Source organism: Eubalaena glacialis, chromosome 4 (assembly GCF_028564815.1).
Source record: "Eubalaena glacialis isolate mEubGla1 chromosome 4, mEubGla1.1.hap2.+ XY, whole genome shotgun sequence".
In the NCBI taxonomy this organism is placed as follows: domain Eukaryota; kingdom Metazoa; phylum Chordata; class Mammalia; order Artiodactyla; family Balaenidae; genus Eubalaena; species Eubalaena glacialis.
In genome coordinates this window covers 175,703,289-175,717,050 of record NC_083719.1, presented here as the reverse complement: position 1 = coordinate 175,717,050, position 13,762 = coordinate 175,703,289, and the positions used below count along the sequence as shown (strand labels likewise).

Sequence of the window (13,762 nt, the reverse complement as noted above, 5' to 3'; positions counted from 1 at the left end):
AGATTCCAGTTTTCTTCTCTGGATTTTCTTGCACTTACATCTCTACCCCAAGTAGAGGATATATAACCACAGAGTTGCAAAAACTATCTTTGAAAACCCCAAGTGGAGGTAGTAGAGAAGATAAGAGAGAGGCAAGCAGCCTGAGTAAATGGTTCTGATACTGCAGGACTGGGCCCAGGGCACTGTGATGGTTCATTGGGACAGAATGCAGGCATTTCTCCAAAGGCTGAGTATTCATAAAAGCAAATAAGATATAATTCAATTAGATTAATTGGGGTCACAGTTTGCATTACCCACAGTGACCACTAACTACAGAAATAAATCACCTGCTTTTTGCCTAGGTTCAGTGGGGTGTGGCTCTCAGGAGATCATTTCAGGCAATAAACTGGCACACTTGTCCACTGACAAACGTTGACACTGACAGGTGACAGGAACTGACTGTTGATACGGCTCGATTGCCAGAGAGTTTAACGTCTTTCCGAGTAACCACCACCTTACCCCTCCCTATAAAGGGTATCACAATTGGTGACTGTATATTTGTTTTCGACTTCCCCACCAGGCTGAGTTCCATACGGCTGGGCCCCAGGTGGGTTCAACCACCAGGATCTCTTACCTAACTTGGCCCACAAAGTGGGGTTTTCAGCTGCAGGGGCTTCGCCCAGTCAGGCAGCTAGAGTGCCCTGCCTCAGTCGGCCCGGCCCGGCCCGGCCCCGCCCCGCCCCGCCCCGCCCCGCCCCGCCCCGCCCCGCCCCTCTCGTCTTACTTCCGGGATGCTTGAGGGAGGAGCGGGAAATTAGGGCGCATTGGACATACTGCGCCTGCGCACCCTGCGCCCTGCGCCGGCGCATTCTTCGCACCTGGTCCCCGGCCGGACATAACGGTCCGCGCGCGGCTCCCTGGACCGGAAGTGGAAAAGAACTGTCGCGGGGCGCGCCCGGCCTGGCTCACCGCCTGGCAGTTCCCGCTGTCGCCGCCGCCCTCGGCCAGTGCCGAGGCTTTCCGCAGCCGCCATGTCCGCCAGTGCCGTCTACGTGCTGGACCTGAAGGGCAAGGTACCGAGGGCGCCCCACCTTCCGCGTTGCCAAGCGACTGGCAGGGGCCTCGCCCCATGGGGACCCACCCTGTTGCTAGTTAACCGGCCAATGGGAGGCATCCTGGTCTTAGGCAAGGAAGCCGTTTGGCCTCACCTGAGGCCTCCACCCTGTTGCTAAGTGTCCAGGAAGGGGTCTTAGGTCATCCTTAGCCCTGCCTCGTTGCTAGGTAACGCGGTGGGCTGCCGCCGTTGCCAGGTAACCGGCTGCAAGACCCTCATCCCCACCCCTGTGGGTTGGTGGCCCAGGCCTCCGTGGGGGCCTCGGGGAACCCGAGGCCACGGGGAGCGCGGGCCGCAGCCCGCTTGGAAGCCAGGCCTGGCGCCGAGGGGCTGCACGACCTTTGACCAGAGGTGGTGAGGCGTTGCCGGGACAATGTGCCCTCGGGCCACTCCCGCCCTCTGGGAGTGCAGCAGCTTATGTTTATTCAGCGATTTTTCTGTGCCAGTCCCTGTAGGGATTTCTTAACGTTCACTGTGACATTGAGTTACAAGGGTCAGGTGAAGTGGGTGGTGGGAATGCCATTTAACAGAGGGAGAAACTGAGGCACAGAGAGGCGATGCAACCTGCCCAAGGTCACACCGGTCACAGAGAAGTGGCAGGTCTAGGAGTTGAACCCAGAATCATCTGTTCATTCAGCTGATATTTGAGGAGCACCTACTAAGTGCCAGGCAGGGTGCTAAGCCTTGGGCTGCCTTTGGGGAGCAAAATCAGAATCAGTCCCTGTCCTTCTGGAGCTCACAATCTGGTGGGCGAGAGGGACACTGATCTCAAAAAGCACAGATAAATATAAATTGCAGTGGTGGAGCAGTGATGATATAATAGGGAGAGTCAGCCTCTGCTGGGGGTCAGGAAGGGCTGCCCAGGGGGAGTGACAAACCCGGCTGAGACATGAAGGAGGAATTGGACATAACTAGGACTTGGGTGCCTTTCCCAGGGGTTTCTGGGAAAGCTTCATAAAGGAGGGATCTCAAAACTTTTCAGAAGTGACCTTCTGCCTTCCCCCAAGTCCATCCCGGCTAGAAGCCAAGCGAGTATCTGGCCTCTTGCATTGGGGAGTAACAAGAATAGGACAGGACCAACAATATTAAACAAGCCCCACATCAGTGAGTGAGAGAAACATGGGTGTCGGGCCTAGGTGAAGTGGGCAGGAGTTAGCTCAGAAGCAGTAGGGAGTGAAGAGGTGAAGAGACTGTCCCTTGCTGTTCCACTTCCCACCCCCAGCACTTTCCCAGAGTCCCTTAAGTGGGTTGCCTGCCTTGGATGCCACCCAAAGTCAACAGCTAGTGAGACCCAGTACTAGGCTCCCTTCTTCAACCTTCTTGGAGGCGAAGAAAGACACAGGGCACACCAGGGTCTGGGAGGGTGCAGTGTTCCCCAAGTCTTTGTAGCACGTGTTCTTGTTTCCTCCCTGGCCACTGTGTCACCAGAGGTCCTACAGGCTGCCTACTCAGATCACTCATTTCTTCAGCAAACATTTCATGAGCACCTAGTAGGCACCAATTCCAGTGCGGACCATCGCTCTGTGACTGAGGAGTTAGGGCTGAGCTCAAAACCTGTCTCTGCTGCTCAGCCGCATGACCTAGGGCAAGTGTGTGAACTCGCTGAGCAGGCGTGCCAGACAGGCTCAGCACCACCCATAGTCCACAGGCCACGTTAGTCCCCACGGACCTAGAGCTCTGGTAGGGGAGGTGCATGGAAGCTGACAGATCCAAGCAGACGCATGGATCCAAATGGTCAGATCCCATTAGCCACAAGGACAAGGCCCCAGGTAATGCAGTTACCCAACCTCAGTTTGGGCTGGCGGGAGGAGAAGTGGTTACGAAAGGCTTCCTGGAGAAGGGAGATGCCAGAGCTGGGAAGGTGACCAGGTGGCAGTCAGGTGAACGAGGAGGTGTCACAGTGAGCCCGCTGGCGCTGGAAAGCCAGAAGTCCTGGGTAATGCTGGAGCCTGGAGGATGGCACCAGGAGGGCCGTGGGTGTTGAGGATGTCCAGACGGGAGAGCAGGACAGAGGAGACCACTTTGATCCCAAGAAGGAACAGCCACCATAAGGAGAATAGCCTGGAAGAAGCATGATTATACGTGCCTTTCAGGAAGCTCCTGAGGCAGCTGTGGGTTTGCCTCCTGTCCTCAGTGACCATCACGCCATTTATTATTCCACTCCCCACGGACCTCATGTTTTGAAAGTTTGCCTTCTGCGCAGACTGCATTTAATAAAAAATAAGGTCAGGAAATTCACAACCACACACCTACCTGCCAGCCAGAGCCTCTGATCACCGAGGAAACCAGCGGGGCCACATTCAGCTGATAGAAAGCCCTCCATGGATATTTCTCTGCCCTTATCTTTCTTGCTTCTTTGCAGCTTCTGACACCACTACTATGCTCCTCCTCAGCAGGCTTCTGTTGGCCTCGAGGTTGCTGTGCTCTCTATTTTCCCCGTTTCTCTCACTGACTGCTGCCCCTCATCTTCTGCCCTCCCCTTGGATGTCAGCTCCTCGTGCTTGGGCCTGGCGTGCCTCCCGTACTGTTGCTCTCCTTGAGGCAGGCTTTGATTTATGTCACTGCCAATGACTCTCAAATTTGTTCCGAAGAACACTTATCTGGAGATCCACTGGCCTCCAGGACACCTTGGAGGTCGCACAGCCACCGCAAACTTGGCATTTCCCCAGATGAGCTCCCCGCCACCCGCCAGCCCTGCTCTCTCTCCCCATCTCAGTGATTGACACCACCATCCATGCAGCTGCCCACATTGGAGACATGGGCATTATCCTGGCCTCCTTTTCCTCACCGCCATGTTCACTGCACAGACTTTACTGAGCATCTACTGTGGGCCAAGCTCTGTTGTGGGTGCTGGGACACAGCCGTAACGAGACGAAAGTGGTCACTGTTCTCAGGGGGTGTTAGACTCTGGTAGAAGCGACAGATGATAAATGAGGATATGAATATATAATGCAGTGGTGATGTGGGCAGTGAAGGTAAAGTGGGCTTGGGAGTGGAAAGGGGCAGGATATCATTTTAGCCAGGGTGAGCAAGGAAGACTTCTTGGAAGAGGTGCCATCTGAGCTGAGGTCTGAGAACCGAGAAGATCTAGGCCAGGGCATTCTGGGCAGAGGGAACTGCAAGTGCAAAGTCCCTGAGGCAGGAGCAAATGTAGATCACTTAGAGAGAGCTAGGGCGCTGGCCAGGATGGCTGGAATGGGGTGACCCCGGGGAGCATGGATGGAGAGGCATTGGAGGGGCTGTGAAGACATGCCATGGGGATGGACTTGCAGTTTGTTCTGTATGAGGGGAGGCTGGGGTAGCAGCAGTTTAAACAAGAAGCGATCTGATCTGATTCTGTTTAAGAAGGCCTGTCTCACTCTCTGCGAGGAAGGAATTGTGGGGTCAAGATCAGCAGCAGGGGTTGAGGATTGTCCCCTCATTGTTGCCTGCCTCCCTCCAATCTGTCCTGTCTCCTGCCTTTGTCCTGACCTGCAGCCTGAGCTCCGAGGCTGCCCCTACTCTACCTAACCAGTGCTCCTAGGTACGCCCACATGGGCTGCACCCCTAACCCCATGGCTTTAGCCACACTGGTCCCTCTGCTTCTATCCTGCCTGTCCCCTCAGGCCTCAGCTTGAAGGTCATACCCTTGCAGAGTCTCTCATTTCCCCCTGACCAGCTGTCTCAGTGCAGGGACCCTGTTTGTCTTGGTCACCCCTGTGTCTCCAGGCCCAGCATGATGTACGGTAGACGGTATGAATGAGTAGACCTCTCTGCAGCCTTGGTGATGAAGGTGAGCAAAATAAATTGCTCCCTGCTCTTTCCTTTGAACACACTGGGGGCCCGGGGATTCCATGCCCGTGGCATCCCCCGAAATTGGATACCTGGAGTAGAAGGTGGGCTTGGGACGCCCAGGAAAGCAATATTTATCAAGCAGAAGTGGCCCTGCAGGGAGTGAGAAGTGGGGTTAGAATCCTGGCTCACCTTTGTTTGCTGTGTGACCTCAGGCAGGTGGTGCCACCTCTCTGGACATCACTGTCCATCTCTTTAAAAATACCAGTCCTGCTTCATGGTGGGGGGAGTATATGAGGCAATATATACTCCTGGCAAAGAATATGTGAGAGGGTACGTGGGAATCCCTGTACCAGGGCCTGGTCCAGGTACCCACAAGCTCACCCACTGGGTGCTGAGTCTCTAAGAGGCCTTCTGAACAGCAGTGAGGGCACAGGGTCCCTTGCCCATAGTCCACAAAGGAGACACTAGAAAAGGAAGGTTCTCTCTCGCCCATGCCCTCTCTCTCTCTCTCTCTCTCTCTCTCTCTCTCTCTCTCTCTCTCTCTCTCTCTCTCTCGAAACAGTAAGACAATGTATCTTACGAAACTACAGGTTCTGAGGCAGGCGGCTCCCAGGCTGGTCAGCTCTGTGGTGTCATTCTCAGCACATTACTGAGTTATGCCGCCAGCTGTCCTCATGGACACACAAGAGTGGCGGCAGCTCTAGGCGGCATCTCCAAATGGGGCTTTGCTCAGAATGGCATAGCTTCACACCTCCTTTTTCATTCTTTCAAGGAGGTGTAACTTCCATGTAACAGACTGTGTTTATTTAAAGCATATAGTTTGATGAGTTCAGTCATTGTGTATATCCAGGAAACCATAAGCACACATTCTATCACCCACTAAAGCTTCCTCACACCCGTCTGTATCCAGCGTGTCCCCAGGCAGCCACTGATGTGTTTTCTGTTACCATTTCCCAGGATTTATTTATTTAAGTGGAATCACATAGATATGTTCTCCATTGTCTGGTTTCTTTCACTCAGCTCAGTGATCCTGAGATTCTCTCATGCTGTTGCCGGTGTCAGCAGTCATTCCTTTTCATAGCTGAGGAGTGTTCCATGGTGTGGATGGACACAGTTTATGTCTCCATTCACCTGTTGAAGGACGTTGGCATTCTCGCCAGCCTGAGTCTATTTAAGCTGCTGTGAGCATCCATGCACGCGTCTTCATGTGGACGTATGGTTCCTTTCTCTTGGGTGAATACCTAAGAGAGGAATGGCTAGGTTATAAGCTGGATTATAACTTTCTGAGAACCTGTCAAACTTTACCAAAGTGGTTGTCCCATTTTCCTTTTGCTATCGGCAGTGATGCTGCACATCCAAACCCACAGGCCATGAGAGAGATGAGGAGAAGGGCTTCTCTTCAGGCCACAGGCAGGTTCTAGTAAGTGTGAGCACTTAGCAGTGTCCCTCTCCTGACACAGACAGAAGAGCAGGGCTCATTAGCAGAAAGGCTCTGAGAAGGTCTGCAGTGAGAGCCTATGGGACATTGTTTAACCCGGCATCTCCCGAGTGACGCGGTCCTGGACTCTTGCTCCATAGCCCACCCCCAACGCTCCCTCTGGGAAGATTCCCACTGCCCCTGTGGAAGTTCACTTGGCGAAATGCTTTCCTTGAGGAATCCCCTGGGGGATGGAGATCGGATGGCCCTTTGATGGACAGGTGTGTTTGGGGTCCCTGGAGGGAAGGAAGCTGGTGCATCTCACCCCCCACCCCAGCCATCCAGCTGGTGGATCTCAAGATGAAAGTGTCTTCCCTCTCTTCCACCTCCACCCAGGTGCTCATCTGCCGGAACTACCGCGGCGACGTGGACATGTCGGAGGTGGAGCACTTCATGCCCATCCTGATGGAGAAAGAGGAGGAGGGGATGCTGTCACCTATCCTGGCCCATGGGGGAGTCCGCTTCATGTGGATCAAGCACAACAACCTGTATCGTATCCGTTGGCTGGGGTGCTCCCAGGGGGCTCCTGTGTGGACATGTGTGTGCATACACACGCACGTGCAACTGAGGGCTGCCGGCCCCTGCCCCGGCTGACCCAGGGCTGGCTCAGGCCAGTGGGGGCCATGAGGCACAGCCCTGTCTTTCTGGAGCTCCCTGCTGCCCAAGGATGACCAGTGTGACAGAGGTCCAAGGAGCCAGGAAGGGTTCCCTGAGGAGGTGACATCCTGGAGGAGACCTGCAGGAAGGCCACAGGAGTTGGCCGGCACGAGGAGCACTAGCGCAGGCGAAGTCCCATTCCGAAGCTGCAGTGAGGGTGACCGGAGCACTGGAGGGGGTTGCATGGTAGGAGCAGGGCCCAAGTGGTCAGCAGGGTGTGCACTGCAAGGCCGCATAGGAAATCACCTTAAGTGTGTTGGGAAGTCTTTGGAAGGTCTCAGGCAGAGGGGTGACACGGGCATGTTTGCATTTTCTGAAAGTCTCTGGCTGCTGAGTGGACGCCAGACTTCAGGTATCAGAAGTGGACATAGGGAGGGGTGGGGAGGCGGAGGTTGGCATCCAGGTGGGTGGGGTGGTGGCCTGGACCATGAAGGGTGGTGGGATACAGAGGAGGGGAGAGATTCCTCCCAACCCTGCCCAGATCTCAGAGCCCCCAGTGCTCAGGCTCACGTGGAGACCTGGCTGAGCCAGTTTCCATCCGTGCGGTCTGACCGGCCACCCCATAGCTTTGGTCAGGCACATTCCGGTATCCGCACTGCTGCAAGAAGGGCATGGCTTTGCAGCACACAGCCCCGTTCAGACACAAGCTCCAGTAGCTATGTGACTGGAGGCAAGTCCTCACCGTCCCACGGTCCAGTGAGAGCAGGACTGTTAGGGTCCGTTGAGCTGGTGCATACACATCACACCTGGCAGACGTGGGTTCTGTCCCCTTTCCCGTGTTCATGGAGACACACAGGACCTTGCTAGTGCAGGTGTGGTCCACGGGCCCAAGCATCCCCTGGGAGCCTTTTGGAAATGCAGAATCCCAGACCCCATGCAGCCTTGCCGGGTCAGAATCTGCATTGTAAGGCCATCCCTAGTGATTTGTGTACATGTTACAGGGTGGGAGGTGTTGGCCTGGGACCTTCATCCAGTGCCCTGAGGTCTGGCTCCCTTCATCGTGCCTCTGTTTCTTCACCCCTCTCTGGAAGGCCTCAGGGGCAGCTCTGTAGAGTATGGCAGGTGGCCTGTGAGCCAAGAGTTGGCTATCTTGGAAGCTGCCCTGGGTCTGGGCAGTGGTTGCCCAGGTATGGAGAGGAGGGAGGGGCAGCTGTGTCAGCGCAGCAGGAGCCGTCAGACCAGTTTCCAGTTGGGCCCGTGTTTCACGCATGGGCAGCCAGAGAGAAGACATCGAGGGCTTGCCCCTCTGGGTGCCAGTGCCCAGCACACCCTGCCTGAGTGGACACCCTCTCACCTCCAGCCTGAGTTCCATCGTCAGGTGGCAGTTTCCATCAAGGCCCAGCCATGAGGGTCAGAGGTGCCCTCCGCCCCTCCTTAGAAAGCACCTGGACGGCATGTTGCCCGGACTAGAGGTGGGAAGCCAGCACTCCTTTGACTGGCCCAGCTCCATTTCCTGGGGCCCTGCGCTGGGCCGGTTGAGGCAGGAAGTGAGGTGGAGGCAGTCCCTTTCTCCCTCCCAGAGCTTACAGCTTGGCCCTGGGGTGGCACAGGCTTGTTGTGAATGGCCAGGGCGCAGTGCACAGGAACTGGCCTCCCTGGGTGGCTTGAGGCCCTTTAAGGAAAGAGGAACAGGAAGTGCCCAGTATACACTGACCCCAAGAGGTGGGGACATACCCCCCCCCGTCCCCCCAGCCCATCAGAGGGAGTGTGCCAGACACTTTATATACATCACCTCAGTAAATCCACTCTCAGGCCCCCATCATACTAGTGAGAAAATGGAGGCTTCATTCAAAAGGTTTGCTTCAGGGGTAAAGGCTCAAAGAAAGGCTTGAGCTAGAATTGGCCCCGGCTGCTTCCGCCGGAGCTGCCCGGTGAGCCCTGGACCTCAGGAGGGTCACGTAAGCGATGGGCTTTGGAGAAGGGCCAACTGTGCTCCTGCTTTCCGCTCTGGGATGACCCGCACTACCTCCTCCTGCCCCAGGCTGCTCACCCCACCTGAAGTGCCCTCTACCACACCCTGGGCTTCAGCCCTCAGCTCAGGCATCACCTCCTCAGGGCAGCCCCCGCTACCCAGCAGCTGGGGTGGGTTCCCTGTGCCCCCTGCTGCCCCTCTGTCAGCTGAGCGCTCCCTGGGAGCCGGGACCTCCTCTGGCTGTAACTGCTGTGTCCCAGGCTCAGCTCAGACCAGGAGCTCGGTAACCCGCTGAGGGCCGAGTCATGGCTTGGGGTGGCTCCAAAATATGCAGTGAACTGGGGTCTGTGGGGTGGCAGCCCAGGCCTCTGACTGCTCCTTAACTGCAGCCGCCACGCAGTGGTCGCCACCTCTAAGAAGAACGCGTGCGTGTCACTGGTGTTCTCCTTCCTCTACAAGGTGGTGCAGGTGAGTTGAGCCACAGGGGTATCCGTCGCCCTGGCCCTGTAGTGTGCCTCGCCATACCAGCCACCCGAGGGCTGCAGCATCCCTTGGGAGTTTGGAGCTGGAACCCCAGAAGTGGGATGGGGGAGCTCCACGTGATCCGTGAGTGGGATTCTGCGGCCTTAGTTGCCCCTCTGCCTGGTGAGGAGAGGAAAGTGAACGGGAGGTGGGGCTCAGGCCAGGGGTGCGCCATGACTCCAAGAGGGACAGGTACGCCCCCTAGCTGGCTGTGGAAGGGTGGATGGTAACCCGATGCGTCAGAGATTCGGAAGGTGGGATGAACAGGAGGAGGGCGGAGCCAAGTTCTCAGAATCTTGGGGTGGGGGGCGGGGTGCCTAAGGGCGCGGAGGCCTGAGGCCCTACCTTGGAGAGAGGTGACGCACAGCAGGCCCAGCTGACAGTGAGCTGGGGAGGCAGAGAGCAGCACATGCAAAGGCCCTGGGGTGGGAGCGCACGTGGTGCAGTCAGGGAACATCAGGCGGGCCAGTGTGCTCAGGACAGAGTGTGGGGCTGCTGTCAGCAAGGTGACGGGGCTAGACCATAGGGGTGGGTGGGGTGGGGCGGGGACGGGATGTACAGGGCCTAGTGAGGAGTTCAGATTTCATGCCAAGTCTCATGAGAGACGGTGGAGGGCACTAAGCAAGAGACTGACAAGACCTGATTCGAGGTAAGATCATCTCTGGCTGCTGAGTAGAAAAAGCACTTGAAGGCAGCTGGGAGGCCAGGCCGGTTTCCAGGAGAGAGATGGAGGGGCGCGGCCAAAGTGGGGGCTGTGGGGTTGAAGAAAGCGGGCAGCTGGGCCCAGGAGGCCTGGGGTGGGCCCAGGAAAGCTTTCATCCCTCAGATGGTGCCCTGTGCAGCCCGATCAGGAGGCACCTGCGCCAGACGCTGGGGGACAGGCTGGTGTGGGCAGTGAGGACATGGGGGCAGGAGAGCAGCGTGTCCCCCGGGGAGGCCCCAAGTGCAGGCTGAGGGGTAGGCCTGCATTCCGGAGCTGTCGCAGGCCGGGCTGCGCTGCCTGTGATTTCAGAGGAGAGGCCCAGCGGTTGCAGTCCTGGGGTGTGGAGACGGGGAAGCGGGAAGGAGGAAGGTTCTCCTCCCTGAAGTGTTCGGCATTGCCTTTCTGCTTCAGTGTTTGTGCTCATGAAAGCTGCTGCCGAGCCCCTCTTCCCTTGGTCTCCTTTGGCGTCCCTGCTTTGATCCTCTTAATTTTCTGTTGAGATGGGGCAGATTCGTCTGCAGGCACAGCTGTACAGACTGGAGTTCAGGGAGCCCAGAGGAGGCCGGAAGAGCCGCTTGTCCCCCGCAGTGGTTCTTCTCCCTCACCTGAGTCGCTCCTGACTCAGAGGCAAAGGGTGATAGTTGCAGTCAGGATTAAAGAGAAGATGGGAAGGGGCCCCAGGCCTGGGAGTGTCTGTCAGGGAGGGGAGGAGAGTGGGCCCGCAGGGGTGGGAACTCGGGCTTCTGACCAGGCCTGATGCCTGTACTACCCCAGCCTGGTTCCCGCCTCATAGGCGGCCACTGCTGTCCTCCTGCCCACATTCCCTGAGCCCAAGGCCTCGTCCATAGCACTCTGGGAACCGGGCAAACGCAGCTTGTGGACAAAAGGGCTGTTAGCAGGGGCCTCAGGGCATGAAGGGCAAATGAACTCGTGCAGGCGTTCATCCCCTCCTCGTCCTTCCTCTCAACGATCTGCCCCCCACACAACACCACAGGTATTTTCGGAATATTTCAAGGAGCTGGAAGAGGAGAGTATCCGCGACAACTTCGTCATCATCTACGAGCTGCTGGATGAGCTCATGGACTTCGGCTACCCCCAGACCACAGACAGCAAGATCCTGCAGGAGTGAGTGGGTGGGATGGGGCCCGGGGATGGGGGGCGGGGGTCAGGCCCCTCCTGGGTGACGTCACAACATTGATGTCGTCGGCAGGTTTGGAGGTGGAGGAAGCTAACGTATGTTCATGTTGTTGGTCCCCCTGCCCTGTCTCCAGCCGCACCAGAAGTTTACTAAGTCACTGGGACAGTTGTGGGTCCTTTTTCCACTCAGCATCCATGCGTAGCATGAGCGTTTTTCCTGTTGCGAGGTCTTCATTTCCATCCACAGAAGTGTGCTAAATGGCTTGTTATTAGGGAGTCACCTGCCTTTGTTTTTATTGTCATAAACGAAGCTGTGATGAAAAATCTCCCTCCTTTGGATCCTGCCCATCAAATAACAGTCACCGTGAATTAAGCACTTCTGTGCACCAGGCCCTGTGCAAGCACTTTTTTTCACTCCATTCACAATCAGAGGTGCTGTCTTCCCGTTTCACAGGGAAGCAGAGGGACCCCCAGAGAAGCCACGTAACTTCAGCGCACCTCACAGCTGTTGTTCCCCAAGCTGAGTCAGGGTCACCAGATTACCCCCCAGGAGGTTGGTCCCTTCTGCACCCCCAGCGGGGGAGCGCTTCATGCCCACTTCTTGTTTTCCTCACCAACACTGTCTCCTTGGCCCCCTAAAAGTGACCACTCTGCACTCACTGTAACTGAAGAGTTTGTTGGAGGCTTTGAAATCGTAAGATATTCTTGTGTTAAACAGCCTCAGGTGAAACCAGAGCCTGCCTTTCCTGGTGCCTGCTACAGGGAGGGGCTGTTTTGAAGAATGTCAGTGCCTGAGCTACTTAACTGTGAGCCCGGGCCCACAGGTACATAACTCAGGAAGGCCACAAGTTGGAAACAGGGGCCCCACGGCCCCCAGCCACCGTCACCAACGCAGTGTCCTGGCGCTCTGAGGGCATCAAGTACCGGAAGAACGAGGTGTTCTTGGACGTCATTGAGTCCGTCAATCTCCTGGTAGGCTTCCTTTTCTTTTTTTAAAATTTTGTCTTCTCCATGATTGGAAATAAAAGCAGCTCGACTTTTAAAACTAGCAAGGCCCTGAGAAACGGGTAGTTTCTGTGTGATAGCAGATCAGCGGGATTCAGTTTGGGCTGCTCATTGCAATGCGAGCTTGTTTTATCTTCATTAGTTTCTGTTCTTATTTAGAGTGAATGCATGCACATCATTTAAAAAAAAAAAAAAAGCAGTGTATAGAGTTTGAAAGTGCAGGGCTCTGTAATCAGAAAGGCCACATCGCTTAAGGATTCATTGTCATCCTTTGGGATTTCGTGCTGTAGATATACAGACATACGTTGTTTTTCTGTGAAACTGAGAGCATAAGATGTAGTTCTCCTGTGACTTGTTTTTGGGGTTTTTTGGTTTTTGGTTTTTACTGTTTTGTGTTTGTTTGTTTGTTTGTTTGTTAATTTTATTTTTTTAAGTTACTATTTGGTAATTGACCATATTTTCTATGAATTTTAGCACGTGTACAGATTTGTGTACCCATTATCATAACCAGGAATCAGAACAGCTCCATCACCTCAAAAACCTCCCTGGATGCTGCCTCTTGGTAGTCACACCCTCCTGCCTGTTCCCAGCCCCTGGCAACTGCTGATCTGGTCTTCATCGCTATAGTTCTGCCTTTTTGAGATTGTTGTATGAGTGGAATCATACAGTGTGTGTCAGTTTGAATCTGGCTTCTTTCAGTATGATGCCTTTGAGATTCATCCAAGTTGCTCTGTTATCAAAAGTTTATTTCTTCTTATATTTGTTTATTTTATATTTTGAACCACAGTATGTTTATCCATTCACCCATCAAAGGGCAGCTGGGTTGTTTCCAATGTTTGGCAGTTGTGAAAAGAGTTGCTATAAACATTTCATGTATAGGTTTATGTGTGGAAAGAAGTTTTCATCTCTCTACGGCAGATACCCTGCAGTGGGATTGCTGGGTCATATGGTAAGTGTATGTTTAACTGTGTAAGAAACTGCCAAACTGTTTTCTAGAGTGGCTGTTAACATTTTTGCATTTTCACCAGTAGCGGATGAGAGTTCCGGTTGCTCCACATCCTCGATCAACATTTTTATTTTTGTCATTCTAATAGGTGTCTCATCATGGCTTTAATGTGCATTTCCCTAATGGTTAATGATGTTGAGCATCTTTCTATCTGCTTCTTTGTCATCGTTATGCTCTTTTGAGAAGTGTCTCTTCATATCTTTTTTTTTTTTTTTTTTTTTTTTTGGCTGGGTTGGGTCTTCGTTGCTGTGCATGGGCTTTCTCTAGTTGCAGTGAGCGGGGGCTACTCTTTGTTGCAGTGCGCGGGCTTCTCATTGCTGTGGCTTCTCTTGTTGCGGAGCACGGGCTCTAGGCGCACGGGCTTCGGTAGTTGTGGCTCGTGGGCTCAGTAGTTGTGGCTCGCGGGCTCTAGAGCACAGGCTCAGTAGTTGTGGCACACGGGCTTAGTTGCTCCACGGCATGTGGGATCTTCCCAG

At 54.9% G+C, this 13,762-nt stretch overlaps 1 protein-coding gene across 2 annotated transcripts in view; it reads left to right on the top strand.

Moving 5' to 3' along the window:
- Window positions 1–860: 860 nt before the first annotated feature.
- Window positions 861–13,762, top strand: part of AP1M1 (adaptor related protein complex 1 subunit mu 1) — a 29,041-nt gene continuing 16,139 nt past the window's right edge. Inside the window, exons 1-6 of one of the 2 annotated variants that reach the window (XM_061190306.1) lie at window positions 971–1,052; window positions 6,446–6,565; window positions 6,681–6,837; window positions 9,314–9,381; window positions 11,133–11,263; window positions 12,100–12,247. In XM_061190306.1, the coding sequence (XP_061046289.1) occupies window positions 6,536–6,565; window positions 6,681–6,837; window positions 9,314–9,381; window positions 11,133–11,263; window positions 12,100–12,247 (534 nt within the window). In that variant the 5' untranslated portion in view covers window positions 971–1,052; window positions 6,446–6,535. Of the gene's footprint in view, window positions 1,053–6,445; window positions 6,566–6,680; window positions 6,838–9,313; window positions 9,382–11,132; window positions 11,264–12,099; window positions 12,248–13,762 lie in introns of both variants that reach the window. The other variant, XM_061190305.1, reaches the window with a different exon arrangement.